The 22742-nt window shown below is 47.8% G+C and overlaps 1 protein-coding gene across 1 annotated transcript in view; it reads left to right on the forward strand.

Annotated features, from left to right (window-relative positions):
* The window catches only part of WDR70 (WD repeat domain 70), a 1742574-nt gene that overhangs the window by 1136086 nt on the left and 583746 nt on the right, over positions 1-22742 (forward strand). Inside the window, exon 10 of the mRNA XM_086960548.1 lies at positions 15062-15161. Within this exon, the coding sequence (XP_086816674.1) occupies positions 15062-15161 (100 nt within the window). The remainder of the gene's footprint in view (positions 1-15061; positions 15162-22742) is intronic.

The following is a 22742-nucleotide window of genomic DNA, read 5'->3' on the forward strand; positions in this document are numbered from 1 at the left end:
GACTGAAACTATGGACCACTGTCACTCAACAGTTCCTTCACTAAGCCCTCTCATGAATACTGCATCAAACAAATGTAACTACATTTTCCGCACCCCCCTTTAGTACCACATCTAGTTTCACCCACTTACTAAAATAATCTATTAAAACAGATGGTATGCTAACTGTCCCCTGACTAGTTGCGCTCAGGACCAGCAAAGTCTACTGCCAACATCTCCCAAAGCATTTTGGGGCACTCCATTAAACATAACAATGTTCTCAATGTCTTCAGACTCTTATCCTAACTCGCGCATTGTAAACACTCTCTCACCATTCTCTTTATCGATTCCTGACCACCAGTTCACTGATTTCACTCTCCTCTTAGTTCTTACCACTCCATAATCCCTTCATGACATAATTCCATAGTTCTTTTTTTAAAAACTTTATGGAGGAACCATTGTACTGCACCTTACAACAAAATCCGAATCCACTGGCTGCTCATTCCCGACTTCCTAGAACAGCCCTTTACTTCTCACGACACCTCTTTTTTTGTCCCCCCATCCAAACTGAATGTACTGCTTCACCTTGTTCAACATTTCATCAACACTATATGCCTTCCTCCAACACTCCTTCCCAATAGAATTCATTTAATCATCATTCATATATGCAACTTGGAAGTCATCCCATTCACTCCACGGAAGCTCTGTTATAGGTAGCGGTATACGATTTAAATTGTCTGCTACTTTATTCTGCATACCTGGTACGTACTTTATTTGATAGTCGAAATCCTGCAATCTAATAGAAAACCTCTCAATTCTTGCAGATGCCTTAAAAAAAACCTCTGTGATCAACAACTTTACTAATGGCTTATGGTCCGTTCTTACATTAAATTCTGTGCCCCAAACAAACGACCTAAAATGCTCCACACACAAGCTAGTGCTTCCCTCTCAATCACTTAATATACTTATTCCGTAGCTCCGTGAAGCAAAGCCAATCACCCATTCTTAGCAATGGTCATTCCTTTGTGTAAGCACCACACCGAATCCTTTCTTACTTGCAACCGCTGTTAACATCCTACACACTGTTGGATCAAAACCATGAATAGGTGTTGGGTGAACAATTTATTTTTTATACTGTCAAATTGCTTTTCACATTCCTCATTCCTTACCTTTATTTCTGCTTTTCAACAGTTGTCTTCAAGTCGTTTTTTTTTCTGAAAAACGTTTTACAAACTTGAAGTAGTACTGTGCGAGCCCCAAAAATGAGCCTAGCTTATCCTTATTTGTTGGTGCAGGAGCTTCTTATATTGCTACCACCAACACCAAATACCATTTCCAATAATGACCTGTCCCGAATATGTGACTTGCTCGTTTGCAAACTTACATCTTACATATTCTGTTGTCAACCCTTTGGAGTACAAGTTTTCCATTAGTCATCTCAGCCGTTCATCATGCTGCTGTTGATTTTTTCCTATCACCAAAACATCATGTTTGAAATACAGAACCCCCTCTATTACTTTGATGATTTCCCCCATCACTCTCTGAAAAACTGACACAGCTGATGCCAGTCCAAAAGGTATTCTAATAAACTGGAAACATCCATACAGAGTAAACAAATGCTATGATCTTTCTGATTTTCTCATGTAATGGCACCTGGTGGTATGCAGATGCGTGATCTACAGTTGAAAACCCCCTCATATTCTTTTTTTTTTGCCAAAAGCTCATACGTTCTCAGCATGGGGTATTTATCAATTTGAATTTGCTTGTTTACCCCTCTAAGGTCAATGCATAGACAAATCTTGCCATTGGACTTTTGGAGAAAGACCATCAGAGACACTCACTCCCAGGACTCTATGCGTTCAATGATGTCAATAGCTGTCCAGAACTGCATTTTCTTTAACTACGATCTGATGTTTGAACCCTTTTTTAATGTGCCAACTTTTCCAGAAAACACCTCTTGAACATCTTTGCACACACTTATACATACAATGTCACTGTCCTCCAATAGCTATTGGGATCCAGAATTATGTCCAAACTCCTCTTGTCTCTCACCTCAATACACATGTACCATTTTCTGTAACATAAATCATACTCTTTGCAGAACACCCTTCACATTTGAATTACACTTCTCTAAATCGCACCATAGGTATCCTGTGAAGCTCTCTGGACGTATATCAGACATCATTTACATTTTTCCCAATATATTCTTCAAACGTATTTTTTCACATATCCTGGTTAATGAGTGTGCAAGGCGATCCCGAATCTGCCACGAAGATTACCGGAATGTCTGCCACTTCCACTTTATTTCTGGAACATGTGTCCACATCCTAAATGGTATCATTAACAATTAGGATACAGTCACCCCCCCAGATTCAGACATTGACTCCTCCACGGATCTGACCCACACTGGACCGTTCCCCTCCTATCTCTACGTCTACTTGTGCTTGCATAATGATCTAAAATACCATAAGTACTTTTGATCTCCAGCCCTGGATTTCTTGCTATTAGCCAAATGCTCCCGACTGCCATATTTGTAGCACGTCAGTGTACCTTGAGTCCATACCTATTCACGCTCTTTGCATAAGAATCCACAAATTTGGATACCTTCCTCCCCTTGCCTTTCTTACTCAGAATATTTCTAAACCGTTTTTAGGTCTCGTCTATTATATCCCGCAAGGGGTAAGTAGAAAAGAGTATAGTGGGCAAACCAAGGTCTTAAACCATTGCGGATTTCGGACAGTTCCTGTGGTGCACTCGTGCGGAAAGCGCGGCCACATCAAAGCCATCAGCCTCCCTCCCACAGGCATCTGTTGCTTCCCCAGCGTGCGCAATGCGCGCTCGGCCTCACTTCTCCTCCCCCCTAATTACATCCCTGCTTTCACTTTCACGGCCGCGAGGCCGTGAGCTTCACTTCAAAGGGACCAACATTTCCCCAGCTTTCCTTAACATGAAATGATATTGTCTGCAATGATATCATTCTTTGTTCTAGTCTGGTATGGGGTGTCATTCTCTGCAGCATTCATCTTTACCACAGTATTTCTAGAACAGTTCCTAATATCAGTGTCATTTTAGTGTTGCACGATATCCTTTTTTCACTCTTGATGTAATGCCCTTAATTGCTGCCGCAGCTTTTTCCCAGTGAGTTCCTTTCTTCCCCATTTGTTTCTGGCAGGTTGCTCATCTTACTTCAACCCTCTGAAACACTTGTCTAAATGTGAACATGATGTGACCAGGAAATACACTATCTACCATTAAGCCTTTTTATGAGCTCAAGCAGAACCACATTAGACTTGAATGGGTTCAAAATTCCTCTAAATCTCACCCTACGATATGGAGTCTTGCCTTTAGTTATTTTCGTGGTAGACTGAGTGCATGGAGCACTTTTCTCGATTTCTATCCAAAAGATTCAAGTCATTTTAGTCCAAGCACAAACTCACATAAAACCTGCAGCACAGTGCGGAAATTCCACATTAATACATTGAGTTGCACTGTGTGCAGTTAGTAAGATTTACACTCAATTCAGCACTTTGTAGACGTCTTCTGTAAATTACTTGCTGCATTTCTCGTACTGTTTACTTCATAGCCTCATTAGTTTTTTCCCTGCCGTTTACATATCCCTTCGCATACTAGCTTTATGACGAATGCTTCCACCGGGTTGATGCTTTTCCAAAGTGTTTTACGTCTCCAATGACCGAGGTTGGCTTCGTAAGCTTGCATACAGCAAACTCCACGACTGTCGTATTGACAACATTTTCACAGATGCTTATGTTCCTACACATGCTTTCTTACAAAAGCTATATAGAGGTGACTCATTTACATAGCAAAAGGAAATATTTTCTGTAGCCCTTTTTCGGCTTCCTCTGAGCTTCTAGATTGTAAGTTATATAGAGGACAAGTAGACCACTCCCAGTGAACTCTATGTGTGCAGTGCAATTCCTAAAAGAACGGGTCAAAACATGGCTCCTGCATGAATATTCCGGACGTCAAACGCGAGAGCTTTTGTAAAAGGGGCTTGCTTAAAGCTTGAAGGCAATCTGCTTCCCCGCCCACCTGGTGTTTCTTGCTTTTCTCGCTCGCTAATCAGTTTTTTTCCCCTCCCTCCCTTCCTTTGATGTCCGCCGCGCGTGGCCTCTGCCTGTTGCATCTCCGTCTTTCACTGCCCCTCACTGTCGCGGAATTTAACAAACACGCAAACAGAATTAGAAGATTAAGTTACTTTTTGACAGTTTAGAAGATCCACTCACACTTTTTTGCTGACATCATCAATTATGTAGGGACCAACATTTCCACAGCTTTCCGTAACATGAAATGATCTTGTTTGCAGCGATATCATTCTTTGTTCTAGTCTGGTATGGGGTGTCATTCTCTGCAGCATTCATCTTCACCACAGGATTTCTAGAACAGTTCCTAATATTGGTGTTATTTTAGTGTTGCACGATATCCTTTTTTCACTCTTCATGTAATGCCCTAAATTGCTGCCGCAGCTTTTTCCCCATCAGTTCCTTTCTTCCCCATTTGTTTCTGGCAGGTTGCTCATCTTACTTCGACCCTCTGAAACTCTTGTCTAAATGTGAACATGATGTGACCAGGAAATACACTATCTACTATTAAGCCTTTTTATGAGCTCAAGCAGAACCACATTAGACTTGAATAGGTTCAAAATTCCTCAAAATCTCACCCTACGATATGGAGTCTTGCCTTTAGTTATTTTCGTGGTAGACTGGAGTGCATGGAGAACTTTTCTCGATTTATATCCAAAAGATTCAAGTCATTTTAGTCCAAGCACAAACTCACATAAAACCTGCAGCACCGTGCGGAAATTCCACATTAATACATTGAGTTGCACTCACTCAGCGCCACCACAGCACCACTACATTAACACTCAGCGCTACCCCAGCACCACTCAGCACCACCACATTATCACTCAGCACCACCACATTATCACTCAGCACCACCACAGCATCACTCAGCACCACCACAGCATCACTTAGCACCACTCAGCACCACCACAGCACCACTCAGCACCACCACATTATCACTCAACATCACCACATTATCACTCAGCACCACCACAGCACCACTCAGCACCACCACAGCACCACTCAGCACCACCACAGCATCACTCAGCACCACCACAGCATCACTCAGCACCACCACAGCATCACTCAGCACCACCACAGCATCACACTCAGCACCACCACAGCATCACTCAGCGCCACCACATTATCACTCAGTCCCACCACATTATCACTCAGCACCACCACATTATCACTCCGCACCACCACTCAGAACCACCACATCACTTAGCACCACCACAGCATCACTCAGCACCACAGCACCACTCAGCACCACTCAGCACCACTCAGCACCACCACAGCACCACTCAGCACCACCACAGCACCACTCAGCATCACCACATCATCACTCAGCGCTACCCCAGCATCACTCAGCACCACCACATTATCACTCAGCACCGCCACATTATCACTCAGCACCGCCACATTATCACTCAGCACCGCCAAATTATCACTCAGCACCACCACAGCACCACTCCGCACCACCACAGCATCACTCAGCACCCCCACAGAATCACTTAGCACCACCACAGCATCACTCAGCACCATCACAGCATCACTTAGCACCACCACAGCATCACTTAGCACCACCACAGCACCACTTAGCACCACCACAGCACCACTTAGCAGCACCACAGCACCACCACAGCACCACTCCGCACCACCACAGCATCACTCAGCACCCCCACAGAATCACTCAGCACCACCACAGCATCACTCAGCACCATCACAGCATCACTTAGCACCACCACAGCATCACTTAGCACCACCACAGCACCACTTAGCACCACCACAGCACCACTTAGCACCACCACAGCACCACTCAGCACCACCACAGCACCACTCAGCACCGCCACATTATCACTCATCACCACCACAGCACCACTCAGCACCACCACAGCATCACTCAGCACCACCCCAGCAACACTCAACACCACCACAGCACCACTCAGCATCACCACATCATCACTCAGCGCTACCCCAGCATCACTCAGCACCTCCACATTATCACTCAGCACCACCTCAGCACCACCTCAGCACCACCTCAGCACCACCTCAGCACCACTCAGCACTACCACAGCATCACTCAGCACCACCCCAGCAACACTCAACACCACCACAGCACCACTCAGCATCACCACATCATCACTCAGCGCTACCCCAGCATCACTCAGCACCTCCACATTATCACTCAGCACCACCTCAGCACCACCTCAGCACCACCTCAGCACCACCTCAGCACCACCTCAGCACCACCACAGCATCACTCAGCACCCCCACAGCATCATTCAGCACCACCACAGCATCACTCAGCACCACCACAGCACCACTCAGCACCACCACATTATCACTCAGCGCCACCACAGCATCACTCAGCACCCCCACAGAATCACTCAGCACCACCACAGCATCACTTAGCACCACCACAGCAACACTTAGCACCACCCCAGCATCTCAGCATCACCACAGCATCACTCAGCATCACCACATCATCACTCAGCGCTACCCCAGCATCACTCAGCACCACCACATTCACTCAGCACCACCACATTATCACTCAGCACCACCACATTATCACTCAGCACCACCACAGCACCACTCAGCACCACCTCAACACCACCACAGCACCACCTCCGCACCACCACAGCATCACTCAGCACCACCACAGCATCACTCAGCACCACCACAGCATCACTCAGCACCACCACAGCATCACTGAGCACCACCACGGCATCACTGAGTACCATCACAGAATCACTGAGCACCATCACAGAATCACTGAGCACCATCACAGCATCACTCAGCACCACCACAGCATCACTCAGCACCACCACAGCATCACTCAGCACCACCACAGCATCACTCAGCACCACCACAGCATCACTCAGCACCACCACAGCATCACTCTGGAACACTACACCATCACTCTGGAACACCTCAGCATCCCTCAGCGCCAGCCCAGCATCACTCAACACTACCACAGCACCACTCAACATCACTACATCATCACTCAGCGCTACCCCAGCATCACTCAGCACCACCACATTATGACTCAGCACCACCACATTATGACTCAGCACCACCACATTATGACTCAGCACCACCACATTATGACTCAGCACCACCACATTATGACTCAGCACCACCACATTATGACTCAGCACCACCACAGCACCACTCAGCACCACCTCAGCACCACCTCCGCACCACCACAGCATCACTTAGCACCACCACAGCACCACTCAGCACCACTCAGCACCACCACAGCACCACCACAGCACCACTCAGCAACACCACAGCACCACTCAGCATCACCACATTATCACTCGGCACCACCACAGCACCACTCAGCACCACCACAGCATCACTCAGCACCACCACAGCACCACTCAGCACCACCACAGCATCACACTCAGCACCACCACAGCATCACTCAGCGCCAGCACAGCACCACTCAGTACCACCACATTATCACTCAGCACCACCACATTATCACTCAGCACCACCACATTATCACTCAGCACCACCACTCAGCACCACCACAACATCACTTAGCACCTCCACAGCATCACTCAGCACCACCACAGCACCACTCAGCACCACCCCAGCATCACTCAGCACCACCACAGCACCACTACAGCACCACTCAGCACCACCACAGCATCACTCAGCGCCACCCCAGAATCACTCAGCGCCACCACAGCACCACTCAGCACCACCACAGCATCACTCTGCGCCACCCCAGCATCACTCTGCGCCACCCCAGCATCACTCTGCGCCACCACAGCACCACTCAGCATCACCACAGCACCACCACAGCACCACTCAGCACCACCACAGCATCACTCAGCACCACCCCAGCATCACTCAGCACCACCACAGCATCACTCAGCACCACCACAGCACCACTCAGCACCACCACAGCATCACTCAGTGCCACCACAGCATCACTCAGCACCACCACAGCACCACTCAGCACCACCACAGCACCACTCAGCACCACCACAGCACCACTACAGCATCACTTAGCACCACCACAGCACCACTCAGCACCACCACAGCACCACTCAGCACCACCACAGCATCACTCAGCACCACCACAGCATCACTCAGCACCACCACAGCATCACTCAGCACCACCCCAGCATCACTCAGCACCACCCCAGCACCACTCAGCGCCACCCCAGCATCACTCAGCGCCACCACAGCACCACTCAGCACCACCACAGCATCACTCAGCGCCACCCCAGCATCACTCAACACCACCACAGCACCACTCAGCATCACTACATCATCACTCAGCGCTACCCCAGCATCATTGAGTACCACCACAGCATCACTCAGCACCACCACAGCATCACTCTGGAACACTACACCATCACTCTGGAACACCTCAGTATCACTCAGCGCCAGCCCAGCATCACTCAACACCACCACAGCACCACTCAACATCACTACATCATCACTCAGCGCTACCCCAGCATCACTCAGCACCACCACATTATCACTCAGCACCACCACATTATGACTCAGCACGACCACATTATCACTCAGCACCACCACATTATCACTCTTCACCACCACACCATCACTCAGCACCACCACACCATCACTCAGCACCACCACAGCATACATAACTCAGCACCACCACAGCATCACTCAGCACCACCACAGCATCACTCAGCACCACCACAGCATCACTCTGGAACAATACAGCATCACTCAGCACCACCACAGCATCACTCTGGAACACTACAGCATTATTATGTGCCTCCATAGCATCATTCAGGGCCTCCACAGCATCACTCAGGGCCTCCACAGCATCACTCAGGGCCTCCACAGCATCACTCAGGGCCTCCACAGCATCACTCAGGGCCTCCACAGCATCACTCAAGGCCTCCACAGCATCACTCAGAGCCTCCACAGCATCCCTCACGGCCTCCACAGCATCCCTCACGGCCTCCACAGCATCCCTCATGGCCTCCACAGCATCCCTCACGGCCTCCACAGCATCCCTCACGGCCTCCACAGCATCCCTCACGGCCTCCACAGCATCCCTCACGGCCTCCACAGCATCCCTCACGGCCTCCACAGCATCCCTCACGGCCTCCACAGCATCCCTCACGGCCTCCACAGCATCCCTCACGGCCTCCACAGCATCCCACACGGCCTCCACAGCATCCCACACGGCCTCCACAGCATCCCTCACGGCCTCCACAGCATCCCTCACGGCCTCCACAGCATCCCTCACGGCCTCCACAGCATCCCTCACGGCCTCCACAGCATCCCTCACGGCCTCCACAGCATCCCTCACGGCCTCCACAGCATCCCTCACGGCCTCCACAGCATCCCTCACGGCCTCCACAGCATCCCTCACGGCCTCCACAGCATCCCTCCCGGCCTCCACAGCATCCCTCCCGGCCTCCACAGCATCCCTCCCGGCCTCCACAGCATCCCTCCCGGCCTCCACAGCATCCCTCACGGCCTCCACAGCATCCCTCACGGCCTCCACAGCATCCCTCACGGCCTCCACAGCATCCCTCACGGCCTCCACAGCATCCCTCACGGCCTCCACAGCATCCCTCACGGCCTCCACAGCATCCCTCACGGCCTCCACAGCATCCCTCACGGCCTCCACAGCATCCCTCACGGCCTCCACAGCATCCCTCACGGCCTCCACAGCATCCCTCACGGCCTCCACAGCATCCCTCACGGCCTCCACAGCATCCCTCACGGCCTCCACAGCATCCCTCACGGCCTCCACAGCATCCCTCACGGCCTCCACAGCATCCCTCACGGCCTCCACAGCATCACTCAGGGCCACCACAGCATCACTCATCGCCATCACTGCATCAATCTGTGCAACCATTCAACAACTGGTTCAAATATGTTCTCTCAATGTTTCAATCTTTATTACAAACGTCACAAAAAGATAATATTTCACTTCTGTTCTTGGATTTTCGTCACAATAAAATACACTGAACATAATCTTCACAAAAGTTATTTACAAAAGTTTAAGCTATTGCCATTATAAATTACAATCACTTTTATTTAGGTATTAATGATTTAAAAAAAATAAAAGCCATTGTTATTTGTAATATCAATACATCTAAGTCACGTAAATACAAAACATGTTGCATTACAAATGCTATAGGTGTCACATTTGCGAAAGTTATAACTATTGGCATTGTAAATGACAAAGCTATTAATTTAGCTATTTTCAAAACCAACACATAAATAAAAAAATTGTCATTTACAAGACCAATAGCTCAAACTTTCCTAATGCGATACCTATTGCATTGCAAATGCTTGTTCCACTTTTCTTTCCACTCACAGCACAAACTTCTTTGCCCTCCTTATTATCCTTCAGAGCTGCTTTAGCACATCCATTAGATATTTAGGATTCCTTAACCCTAGCCAGCACATGCTTCAAAGCTGCATACCCACTAGCCAACAGCCTCTCCTGAACTCTTTTGTTGTTAGTATGCATGATGAATTGGTCCCTTAGCACTCCTCCTGTATCTGACCAAATCTGCAAGGAATCACTAGCTTCTTTGTTGCTGATACTTAATCATCTATTGTCTCCTTTTGCTCATGCTTACAATAAAAAAACTTGATTACTATTCAAATAGTAGGCAAGTAATACTTTTCTAAATCATCCAGTGCATTATTACAGACGTGAATGTTACCTATGCCCACTAGTAATTATGTAGTGAAACAATGCGGTGTGCTTATTACCGCTGTAGAATAATCACTGGTGCCGCCTTTCACCTCTGTATGTTTCATATGGTGTATGCATCGCATATGTTAATTCTCAAAATTAATGCCAAATATCCCCCTCTAGTTGTACGTATCACCGCTCTCACAACTGGTCTCAACACGCCGCCCAGTACACACTCCAACTACTTCTCTAAGGTGTGTATAACTGTGATTGCACTGTGGCACTAGACGCGTCCTTCCTCCATGCCAATACTTCCTGATCATTTCAAGATGGTCTCCGATGTCATTGTGAAAGTCTTACATATAGCGCGCACTGTGACTGGAGTCCTCTTCACCGCGTAGCCTGATTAGATGATTAGATGATGTCAGTACTTTCCAGTGTGCTCGTGCAGCTGCTTGCGTGACAACACTTGTGAGTTAACCCTTGCACTGATACTCCTGCTAGCTCTGTTACGCTTGACCAAAACCCAAAAATTCACCAGTAGTCACCATGCTCCGCACTGGTTCTGCAAATCCTAGTTTCTTAATGACTTTTACACACCTTCCTTAGGGGTTCTTTAAACTCATGACCTTGTCTTTTTCACCTAGAGTTCAAATCAACATAGGTAACATCAGTTGTTTGACCCCTGTTTAAATTTAAGTCAATATACTGACTTAAATGTAAACCGGGGTCATTAAGAAACTTCTAAAAACACACAGAGTGGGCAGTTACACCAAGACGCCACAAGCAAGAATAACAGGTAGAGGACCAGTACGAGTTGATGAGAGCAGAAGTAGAGGCTTTAAGTTAAAGTTTGTGTACACGTTGGAGATTTAAGACTAACTGCATATACTTGTTTTTAGATTCAAGATTTTAATTGTTCAGTCCTGAGGAAGGTGTTAGCACATTAAAGAAAAACACCGAAACGCGTCTACATAAGGACCAAAAATATGTATTTTTATTAAATGTATCAACTGTAATTTGTATTATGTATATTATGTGATTTTTTTGCAACATGTTTCGACATTTGGGAATGTATGTGAATATTGTATATTCAGTGTTTTTTTAAAATTACAATTCATGAAATGTACTGATTTTATATAAAAGAGAAATCTTTATATTAATAAATAAAATACAAACCCAAAACAATATACCTCCACGTTCTAGTAATATTTCTATACATAGGTCTCTCGTCTGGTCGGAATAATAACTAGACATAATGTTCAGATAATTAAAGTGATTGACACAGAAAGGAAAATCTTTTTTTGTACCTCATGGGAACAGTCCAGCCTGAACTGCCAAGCCAGGTCCTCCTGGACCCAAACAAGCATCCTAGGACCGGTTTCGGGGTTTCACCCCTCTTCAGCTAGGATAGCTTGATTCCAGTGGCACAGGGGAGCCCAGGACCCACGTCTGGGCCTACCTGAAGCACTTAGGGCCAGAAAGCGAAAGACATACAATTGATGGACGGAATGCAGAACAAATCAAAACATTCTCTCGCAGTGCTTGTTTCCAGTCCAGGGAAGACCTGGCCTGGCAGTTCGGGCTGGACTGTTCTCATTGGGCACGAGGTCAAGACTGATTTGCATATAGCTGGGTTCAAACTGGAATGACATGGTAAGCAACAAATCAATGGATTTAGACCCAGATCTCTGTACTGGGGTGAATGTGTGACATTTTTCTGCCTTCTGTCCATCAATAGTTCTTTTTGCAATTGTCACCCCGAGTGGGACGGGTATGGGCAGACATGGGTCCTGTGCTCTCCATGCCACTGGAATCAAGCTATCCTGGCTGAAGAGGGGCGAAACCCCGAAACTGATCCTTGGATGCTTGTTTCCAGTCCAGGGAAGTCCTAGCCTGGCAGTTCGGGCTGGACTGTTCCCATTGGGCACAGGGTCCAGACTGATTTGCCTCTGGCTGGGTCCAAACTGGAATGGCATGGTGAGCAAAAAAACGATGGGTTTAGGCCCAGATCGCTTTAAAGTGGTGAATGTATGACATTGTTCTGCATTCTGTTCATCAATAGTTATTTTTGCAATTATCTTTCTTAGAAAGACGCACGCAAAGGCCAATAAGTGTGATTAAAAGAAAAAGCACATGCACGCGCATGTGTTTAAATTTAAAAAGTCATTACTTAAAGTCTTGCAGCACATATGCGCTGGCTCCCAAGCAGGGCAGCGCGACAACCACGAACGTGCTAATAACTTACGCGTGCTACGGGCAAACCAGCGCTGACCACCATCTGTGTCCAATTAAGATGATTAGTTACAGATGGCACAGCTAGGCGCCCCTGGGACCCTAGGCCAAGACAGAGAGAAGGCGGGCCATGCACCCACCTTTGGCCAATTGTGTGCTGTCTTTCTTAGAAAGACGCACGCAAAGGCCAATAGGTGTGATTAACAGAAAAAGCACATGTACGAGTGTGTGTTTAAAGTTTTAAAGCCTTTACTTAAAGTCTTACAGCGCATGCGTGCTGGCTCAGGCGGGACCTAAAAATTGCCTTGGCTTCCGATACAGGAACAAAATTATTGTAAAGTATTCTGCATGGTGTTCAAAAGTATCAACAATACTGGGCCCATCTTTCTGGTGGAGAGAATTAAGAAATATATACACCAGTCTGCAGCTTAAGATCTAGATCTAACAAGGCAGAACCGCTTCTTATAATGAGATTTCGTAAACAGAGGTCATGAGGTTGAAGCTTTTCAGTAGTGGCTCCTTCTACCAGAATAAAATTGGATTGGAATAGAACCTCAGTATCTTTTCTGGAATGCTGAAAAATGGTTATTTACACAGGCTTATGGATAAAAGTACTAGGCTCCCTATGGCGTCAGCTATCTTAGGGGCCAATAAACCTCTGGGAATGTGCGCTTTACAAGTATTTATAATAATAAATAATAGTTTCGCTGTATATTAGCATGTTACACATTTTATTGTGCTAAACTTGCAGAGAATTGATATACGCCCTGGTTAAAGTCCTCTCCCATATATTTACGTACATTGACAGTTTCATACTTTTTTTTTTTTAAGTAAACCATGACAGACAAATACATTGTTAAAAATGTTCATTTGGATAATGGTTAAAAACACTGGCAAATAACAGTGGGAAGGCTACAGCAAAATACATACACCATTGAAAATATGATCAAACCACTGCTGGGTCCTTTTAAAATAACTCCTTTGTCTTTGCTCAGGCTAATCTGGAGGTGGATAAGCTCTCACTGGTGTTGCTACTTAAGGATTCTGGCACTTCAGCAGAGTTAATGCTCATACAGGTCATTTTCCAGCATTCCCAGAAAACATCTGGTTTCTTCCAACACTGCTGTTACTGCTATCAAATCTCCAACTATTTCCCTTCCGTTCCTTTTGCAGCTAACGAAAAAATGAAAAAGTGGTTATTGCTTTCTAGTCGCATTTTGCGAACTTCCATGGCCACTATGAGTAAAAGGGCTGTATAGTCATTATGCACCACTACAGCCTTCACAAAGATTGGGTCCCATGTTAGTCATTCCTATTTGGGTAAATATGTGGGTCCACAAGTCACAGAATATCAATCACACTATAAGTTTAAAGTGACTCTACCTTTAGAGCAACCTTTTGGGCTTAGGCTCGGAAGCACGGTATCTTTCAGGGGGGAGTTTCAGGTTTATGTTCTGCTGGTACCCTCATTCGTGGGCCAGATGCATTGATAACGCTCTGCAAGGGATCCGTGTGATGGCAATCACCATTAGGAACGTTTCTTTTTGTCAGCATAACTTATTATAGAGATTTCGGATCACTTAACCTGCTTATTATCTTGATCATCAGACTATGGGCCCATCACCTTAGGAAGGATAATTGACCAAATGGTGCTGACCTTAGAGTCCTGTGCAAGGGCCATTCAGCTGACACTTGAAGTGGTAATTGGGTTAAATAATGTCACCTCATGCTTGACCAGTGCACATTTTAGAGTCATTGTGTTTCGGGATCACGGTTTGAATCAGTTGTATCAAAGGTCAGCTATAGTTGGTGATTTCCTCTGCAAATGGCACCCAATTATGATGTTTGTGTGATGTTTGTTTGTATTTATGTACAATGCCCTGTATAATTTGATTTTGTGGATTTCCTTTAACCAGTATTTCTGATTTCCCAATAGAAGAAGTATTTGTGACATACAGTTATATGAACCTTTTATTGTTGAGACAGCCCCTCCCCCCCAATTTAAATTCAGGTTTTCTTTTCAAATGTTGAAAAGTTAAAAGGACGTGGTAAGATGAAATGTAGAATTTAGATTACCGAATTATTTATATATTTTTTATTTATTTGACAACAGGTTCATACAAAGTTTCACTGCAGACAGGGACACGCTCCGGGTACAGACACTTCATGCTTGACTTTTTCCTATGGTGGTACCATCCTTGCTACCCGAGGAGGTAGGTGTTCAAGAGACACTTCATGCCATTCCAAACTGAATGTTGTCACAAGGAAATGGGATTTGGGGGGCGCGGGGGAGGGCTGGGGGGCGGGGTAGAAGATGTAGCACACAGATGATTCAGGTCTTGTTTAAGAACATATCTTTTCCCACCTGGCAGCAGGAACACACTGGTCATACGGTTTACTTGTTGACTGACATGTGGTCTTTCACTTTGCGGAGATTGGGCCGAAATCCATCGGAGGGGCGGTCCACTTTTAGTCTTCATTTCAGTTTATCAGTTTATGGCTGCCATGCCAAAGTACATTATCACTGGTTTGGTGTATGTTTTGTCCTGAAAGCCAAGTGAAACTTAGTCAGCATTCCACCCTTGCTCACTCACAATTGAGCTTTCACAGGAAGGATGCGGACTTCTACCACACCTGATCTCTGATTCTCTTATGAGCCATTTTTTGTGATTGGAAAAGGGCAAACTTAAAAACCTCCCCACTCCTGTGGAACTTTCCTTCTCCCAGCAAGACTGCCCATGCATGTGGTTGCTTAACATTGATCCTCCAGAGCACCATGAATAACTGTTCCCCCTCAAAACATCATAGACTAAATCTGCCAATAGCCTCCACTGTCTCCTGAGTGGAGGCAAGGGAACTGACACATGCTCAACACCTGTCACAGATCAGGAAAGCAGCTGGGATGCTTACTGAGGAAAATAGCTTTGAGGAACCTTTAATGCTATGTTAGCTGGATCCAACTTCTACAGAGCTCAACTTGTTAGAGCATCTGATATATTGTTTCCTCTTGTGTGTTCTCCATTATCTTTATTTTTCATTTGAAAGTTCCAGCAACACAACTGTTTTGATCATTAAAATAGAAATGCTAAATAAAAAGTTATTGAAATATATTTGAATTTAAAATAAGATTAGCATTTATTCAGTGCGCTGAAACAATATTCTTTGATCAAAAGGTGGCCTAGCGGTGCAGATCAAAGTGGAAATACTGCATAGCTTGGATTAGTTCTACTATAACAGCTTAAAGAGGCGTTTGAAGCCATTTGTTTGTGTTCTTGGTCCCTGCATCATTATCCGAGGGGAATCCTAAAACAGTACTTCTTTACTGGCAATTCATATGGCCTAAACCTTGTTCCTCATCCTCAGTACTTGTCACTTTAGCATGCAACTGCACCACATTCCCCATTCTTTCCCATGTTTTTCTTGCAGGTCCTGCATCATCAAAGGTTATCAATACATCTCTTGGTATCAGCTTCCCTTAAAGATGCAAACGTTCTGAGCATGAAAAATTCCTTCTTGTATTGCAAGTTTTAATGTATTCTCTTTTGGAGACATTGATATTGATGGCTCAACAGGGGGACTCTAACTCCAGTGGATCAGTCAAATATAAAAGGTTCACTCGTCCTGAGGTTCATGAGATACTCGCGTCTGCACCCTCCTTCCAAATATCTAAATTTCAGCTAATCCGATCTCACCTGCCAAGACACAGCCCCAGGAGATCCAGCCGTGATCAAGGCGGCGCCCAAGACACCCGCCTCATCAAATGACTGCTGGTATGAAGAAGAACCATCTCGGTGTAGGGCATCCAGGGGGGACTTTGCTCACTTTACCACTGGATTCAAGCATGCCGGGCTGAAGACAGCTGGAATGCCAGAAACCGGTCCTCTGAAGCTTGTTTCCGGTCCAGGGAAGACATGGCTTGGCAGTTCGGGCTGGACTGTTCCCATGAGGCACAGGGTCAGACTGATTTGCATATAGCCATGTCTGAACTGGGGTGGCAGAGTGGGCTAAAGAACGGTAATGGATTAAACCCAGATCTTTTGACTGGGTGTGAGTGTTTGATTGATTCAGATGCTCCGTCCATCACCACCCCCTTTTGTACCGGTCTGGGGGGTGGATAGCTGCTTCATGCTCATGCTGCTGCCATGTGCTGCATTTAATAACTGGTCAGGCAGCCATCAGCCACCCAGAAGAGGGAGCTAAGTTCAAAAGTATCCAACAGGCAGCCCAGAAAGCCCGAACAGCATTTGTAAAAATAGCAGTATTTCTGGAGGAATAATTTTGTCAAATGGTTTGTATTTCCGATATATTATTTTAGTAAAGTACATTGATAGAATAGATATACTCTTCCAATTTGTCAGACATTACCTAAGAAATTGCTTTTTTTTCCTCTTGTGTCACACTGACATAACTGCTTTTCATTACTTGTATACCGTAAACAGATTGAAATACAGAGAATGGATCAGTCCCTTTTCTCATACTGTTCTCTAGTGATTTCAAAGCATGTATGGGTTTATTAGGTGTAGGGTGATTCATGAAATGTTATTTTGATTTTGTATAAATCTTTCCGAGGCATTAGCACAAATCTGTCACCTTGTTTCAGATGGCCATGAATGTTCTGCTGTCTATTGCCAACTGATAGTTATTGATGATTTTGTAATGTAAATGACCTGGAACAGTAAACTCGCGTTAGTGAGATAGGAGGTTTTCATTGGCACTGTACCAGTGGAAGCAGATGGGAATCCTGCTGCCCTTGGGCAGACACACCTTTCTGATGTCTGTGATCGAAAGAGGATTGCTTAGGGAGTTCGGAAGATGTTGTTGAAAGACAACACCTTGCTTCCTGTCATCAGAGGATGATGATTCGTCTTTGGACACTCAGACTCTTCGTGCTGAGGGAAATTGATTCGTGGAGAAGTGCAGCTTTTTTTCTATCTTATGACTGTGCTTGAGGTATTAAATGAAGACGTGGAAAAGCTGACAGAAGGCCTTATCTTTGGCTCAGTGGAAAAATGGCACTAGTTGACAGTCGGACTCCAACTCATAGAAACAGACAAATACAACACACAGTGAGGGGGCGTGGCCAAGCAGCATGGCCGACAGGACGTGAGCTCCACCAGCTCCGTCCCGAAGACCGAATAAATCCTTTCATTTCTCCTGCCCGGACCCTCTCGACCCCGAGAAAGTGTGTCGGAGAGGCGGTGGAAGTCCCGCCGAGCTCCTGTGCCTCGGGGAGCGGACCCGTGGTCGGCAATCCGCCGAGACCTGCAGCCTGGCTGATCCTGAAGGCGGCGCCGGCGTGCTCTCTTACGCGGCGCCGCGGCTTTGGCCTACTCACTGGGCCGGACGACGGAGGAAGCGAGCGGTGACCCCAGCCTCGCTGCGCCATCGGATACCCACCGGCTACCTGCTTGGGATCCCCGTCCTGGAATTGGACGACTGCGGCGCCGGAGGACTGAGGCTCTACTGAGATGCGGTGAGGAGGGGAGCGGGACGAAGGTGCCGTCCATCTTGCGCGGCCTCGCTGGGCTGGAGTACCGAGGCCCCCCCCCCTCTTTGTTTAATAGCGCTGCACGCCCGGACGGCGGAGCGCCTTCATCTGGGAGTGGGGGCTGTGGGACTCTTCTGACCTAGCCCCCCCCTTGTGGCGCGGAGGTGCGTGTGGGGGCCCTGAACTGCTGTGTGTCTGCCGGGGTCCGACTACAGTGACTCTGCCACTCCTGTACCCCCTCCCGCTGGGCAGTATCCTGTGCCCTGAAGCAGATCGAGATCCCCGGCACTTGTGGGACGTCGGGGGGCTCACGGAGAGGTGTTGCTGGGCCCGCGGACGATCACCGCCCCTCCCCCGGCGATCCGCCATTTTGGAGCTGGTCCTGGGCGCCCCCTTGGGATCGGTGGCGGCCGATAGAGGAGTGCATTTGTGCCCTGCTCTGCCCTGCTCTGTGGAAGAGGTGAACTCGTGACACTGCGCTCTGGTGGCACCTACTCTGTGACCTGCATCGCCTACTGTGGACTTGGTCTTGTGGACCCGTACATTGCTTGCCCGGTTCCTTCGGCGCTGTGGTGGCGCATACTCTGCCCTGCTTGGGTGGCTTCAGTGTGGGCCCCATTGAGACCGTCGACCCCTGGCGCAGCGGATATGACGGGCCGGACTGGCCGTGGCCCTAAGGCTACCCAACCCAACACGATCACGCAGTACACTACCTCTCGTCTGCCGCCGCAGAGAATTACGCGCCAAACGGGCGCTGGAGATGGAGATGGGGAGTCGCCGGAGCCGTCCAGAGCGGAACTTCTTAAAGCTATACAGGGGTCACACACTGCCCTGGAACGCCAGATTGAAACGGTGTCCGTGGATGTGAACCTCTTAAGAACTGACCTTCGCAAAGTGGCGGATAAAGTCTCGGACGCGGAGGGCAACATTAATCAGCTGCAAGGGGAGGTAGCGTCCCTACAGAAGTCACTCTCTCAACTCGCCTCTACTACCCGAGCACCGGAGAGACGCGCCGAGGATGCAGAAGGTAGGGCGCGTCGAAGTAACATACGAGTCCTGGGGGTCCCGGAACGGCTGGAGGCGGGTAACCCTGAACGATTCCTGGAAACTTGGATCCGTGAGCGTCTCTGTCCGAGTGGCTTGTCCAACGTCTTTATTGTGGAGCGGGCCCACAGGGCCCTGGTGCCCCCTCCGCGTCCTGGTGAGGCCCCTAGAGCCCTCATTGCAAAAATCCTGAACTATAAAGACCGAGACTGCATCCTTAAGGCGGCGAGAGAATCGGGGCCCCACATGATTGAAAACAGTCGAATCTCCATCTACCCCGACTACACCCAGCAGGTGCAGGAGCAAAGAAAGTCCTACTTGGGGGTCAAACAGAAGTTGCGCGACATGCAGCTACAATATATGCTTTTATACCCCGCTAAGTTTAAGGTGCTCTCCCAGGGCCGTGCTTTTTAAGGAACAATGGTTCAGTTTTAGGCCTAATTAGGTCCTGGAGGAAAAGGTCAAGGTAGCGAGTATTTAATAAACGCTGGGGAGCAAAAACTGTAGGTATAAATAGAAAACTTTTATTTCAATCTTTTCTTTTTTATATAGAGTATACATAAATATTTATACTGTATTTCAGGTGCTCAGGTGAATAGTACGGTGCAGGACGTGACAAAAGTGATCAAAGTGAACCACCAACAGTGAGCAGTTGTTGGTGATACACTCGAACCCCTTCCCTGCTACGCCAAATCGCCGGTATTAAATTCCAGGCGCCCATAATTGAATATTGTCATAGCGACGAACGCGCTAAAGCAGATTCCCTCGTTGTGTTAATTCATCCAATTCAATTAGGACCCTCGTCTAATTTAAAGTGACCGAGCGCTACTTGGATCATCTCATAGAGAGACCCTTTTTTTGAGTAACTATAATATTCTCTCCAGAAAGCAACCTCCAATTCAGTTGCAGTATCAATAATTCATCCTTGCCTGAGAATGCATTGGCAAGTTTCAGGAAGCTCATCAGTCCTGATGATGATCTAAAGCTATATAGATCGAAACGCCATCGACATACCCAAGGATTTTCACTCATTCTATTGTATATAATTGTTGTTTTTTAACCTTGTTGTTGTTGTGTGACAGTTCGTTCACTTTGATCACTTTTGTCACGTCCTGCACCGTACTATTCACCTGAGCACCTGAAATACAGTATAAATATTTATGTATACTCTATATAAAAAAGAAAAGATTGAAATAAAAGTTTTCTATTTATACCTACAGTTTTTGCTCCCCAGCGTTTATTAAATACTCGCTACCTTGACCTTTTCCTCCAGGACCTAATTAGGCCTAAAACTGAACCATTGTTCCTTAAAAAGCATCGCTCTACCCCAGGTTCTACTTAGTGGGGTTCCCTTGTTTATTAAAAACACTCTCCCAGGGCCGGGCACATTTCTTTGAGACGCCAGCGGAGGTGTGGGAGTGGCTCGAGATCAGAGGAGACGATCTGCCCCCGGGTGAGCGAGGGGGATCGCGAGATGTATGGGGGACCAGGCCGCAAAGACGACGGCGTGGCAGGAGGAATCGCCGTTCTGGATCCCGTGGTCCTCCTGAGACTCGGCCTACGGTGGGCCCAGATGGGGCCATCCTGATGGAATCCTCACCTGACGGGATTGAGGCACGTTTGCACAGTGAGGCTGCACCAGGTGACATTTTGGTGCCGGACACATTGCAAGAGACGCCCGTGAACGTAGACTCCGCGGCCCCAGTGGTCCCGGAGACTGCCTTGCAGACCCTGGACTTGGAATGATCCTTCCCCTGCCTACACTGACTCTGCTGCGCGATTGCTGTTATTGTGTAGTTCCCTATAGCCCGGCAGCTCTTTAGATCTCTGCTCGTTCAGCGTGAATGTTGCGAGTGATTGTTCTCTGCTTGGTACCTCGTACTTGGTGTCTGGGTTGAGTGTGCACCGAGTGCTGGGAGCTGTAAGTGTGGACTGCTCCTCCCGCATTGCTGACTTGGGGGGGAGAGCTGTCCGGGTCCGCATTTCGGGTTCGTTGGGTCTTTCGGGGAGCTGGGAGGGGGGGTGGGTTGGGTTGTTCTGTTGTGTGTGAGTGTGAGTGGAGAGTGTTGAATGGGGTGGCTGTGCACGTCCTGGCACTGGCGGGGGAAGGGCGGGGTGGCGTTTTTGGTTGTTGCTATCCTATTGCTCGTGGGTGAGGGGGTTGAGGGGGTTCTAGTCAAAAATTTGTATGTTGTGGCTGTTGGGGGGTGGGATTTTGGGTGTGACAATGATGACACTGGCATTTGGCGCATGTTGACCCTGTTTGGCGGGGCGCTGGCTTTGTGTGATGCATTTTTGAACTTCTCTGTGGCGAGGGCCTACTGGCGACAGCCTAGGCTGTGTGTACACTGCTGCCCGGCTGGGCACGAATGGTGGTCATGGGGTTTAAATTCTTGACGTGGAATGTGCGTGGGCTGGGTACGTGCACTAAGAGACACAGGGTCCTCACCTTCCTAAAACGCCATGGGATTTCAGTTGCTTGTTTACAGGAAACCCACCTAGATGATGATGGTGCGCAGCGATTGGCCAAGAAATGGAGAGGCCAGCTATTTCATTCCTCCTACTCTACATACGATAGGGGGGTCCTAATCTGGGTGGCCCCTGGGGTTCCATGCGCTGTCCAATATATTGATGCGGATGTGGAAGGCAGGTACATATTGGGGAAGCTCAGATTGGACGATAAGGTCCTTCTGGTCTTTAACACATACGCGCCGAACGTAGATGATCCGGCATTTTTCTCCCGGATGCAAGATCTGGTGGCTCCTAACCTTGACGCGGCCCTCCTTTGGTGCGGGGACTTTAACTGTGTGCTGCATCATGAACTGGACCGTAATCCACCTCGGGCGGGAACTAAGCCCCGTATGACGGCGTGTCTGCGGGACGTGATGCATAATATCGGGGCGATCGATGTCTGGCGCGCGTGTCACCCCACACAAAAGCTATACACCTGCTATTCCCCGACCCATGGCACTCACAGTAGGCTAGATAGGGTGTTGGCGGCCAATCTCCCCTCCTCTCTCACGTTGATGGTCACACACCAGGCCCGATACCTATCGGATCATGCTCCGGTCACGTGCGTGGCGCAATGGCCTGACCAGACGGAACGTCCCCGCTCGTGGAGGCTGCCGACTGATCTACTCCAAGACCAGGTAGCCCGGGATCATGTAGCAACGTCCCTATCCGATTACCTGGAACTTAACTGGGCGGGAAGTGACTTGTCTTATTCCACTAGGTGGGAGGCACTGAAAGCGGTCGTCCGTGG

This window comes from Lissotriton vulgaris, chromosome 3_1 (genome assembly GCF_964263255.1).
Source record: "Lissotriton vulgaris chromosome 3_1, aLisVul1.2, whole genome shotgun sequence".
In the NCBI taxonomy this organism is placed as follows: domain Eukaryota; kingdom Metazoa; phylum Chordata; class Amphibia; order Caudata; family Salamandridae; genus Lissotriton; species Lissotriton vulgaris.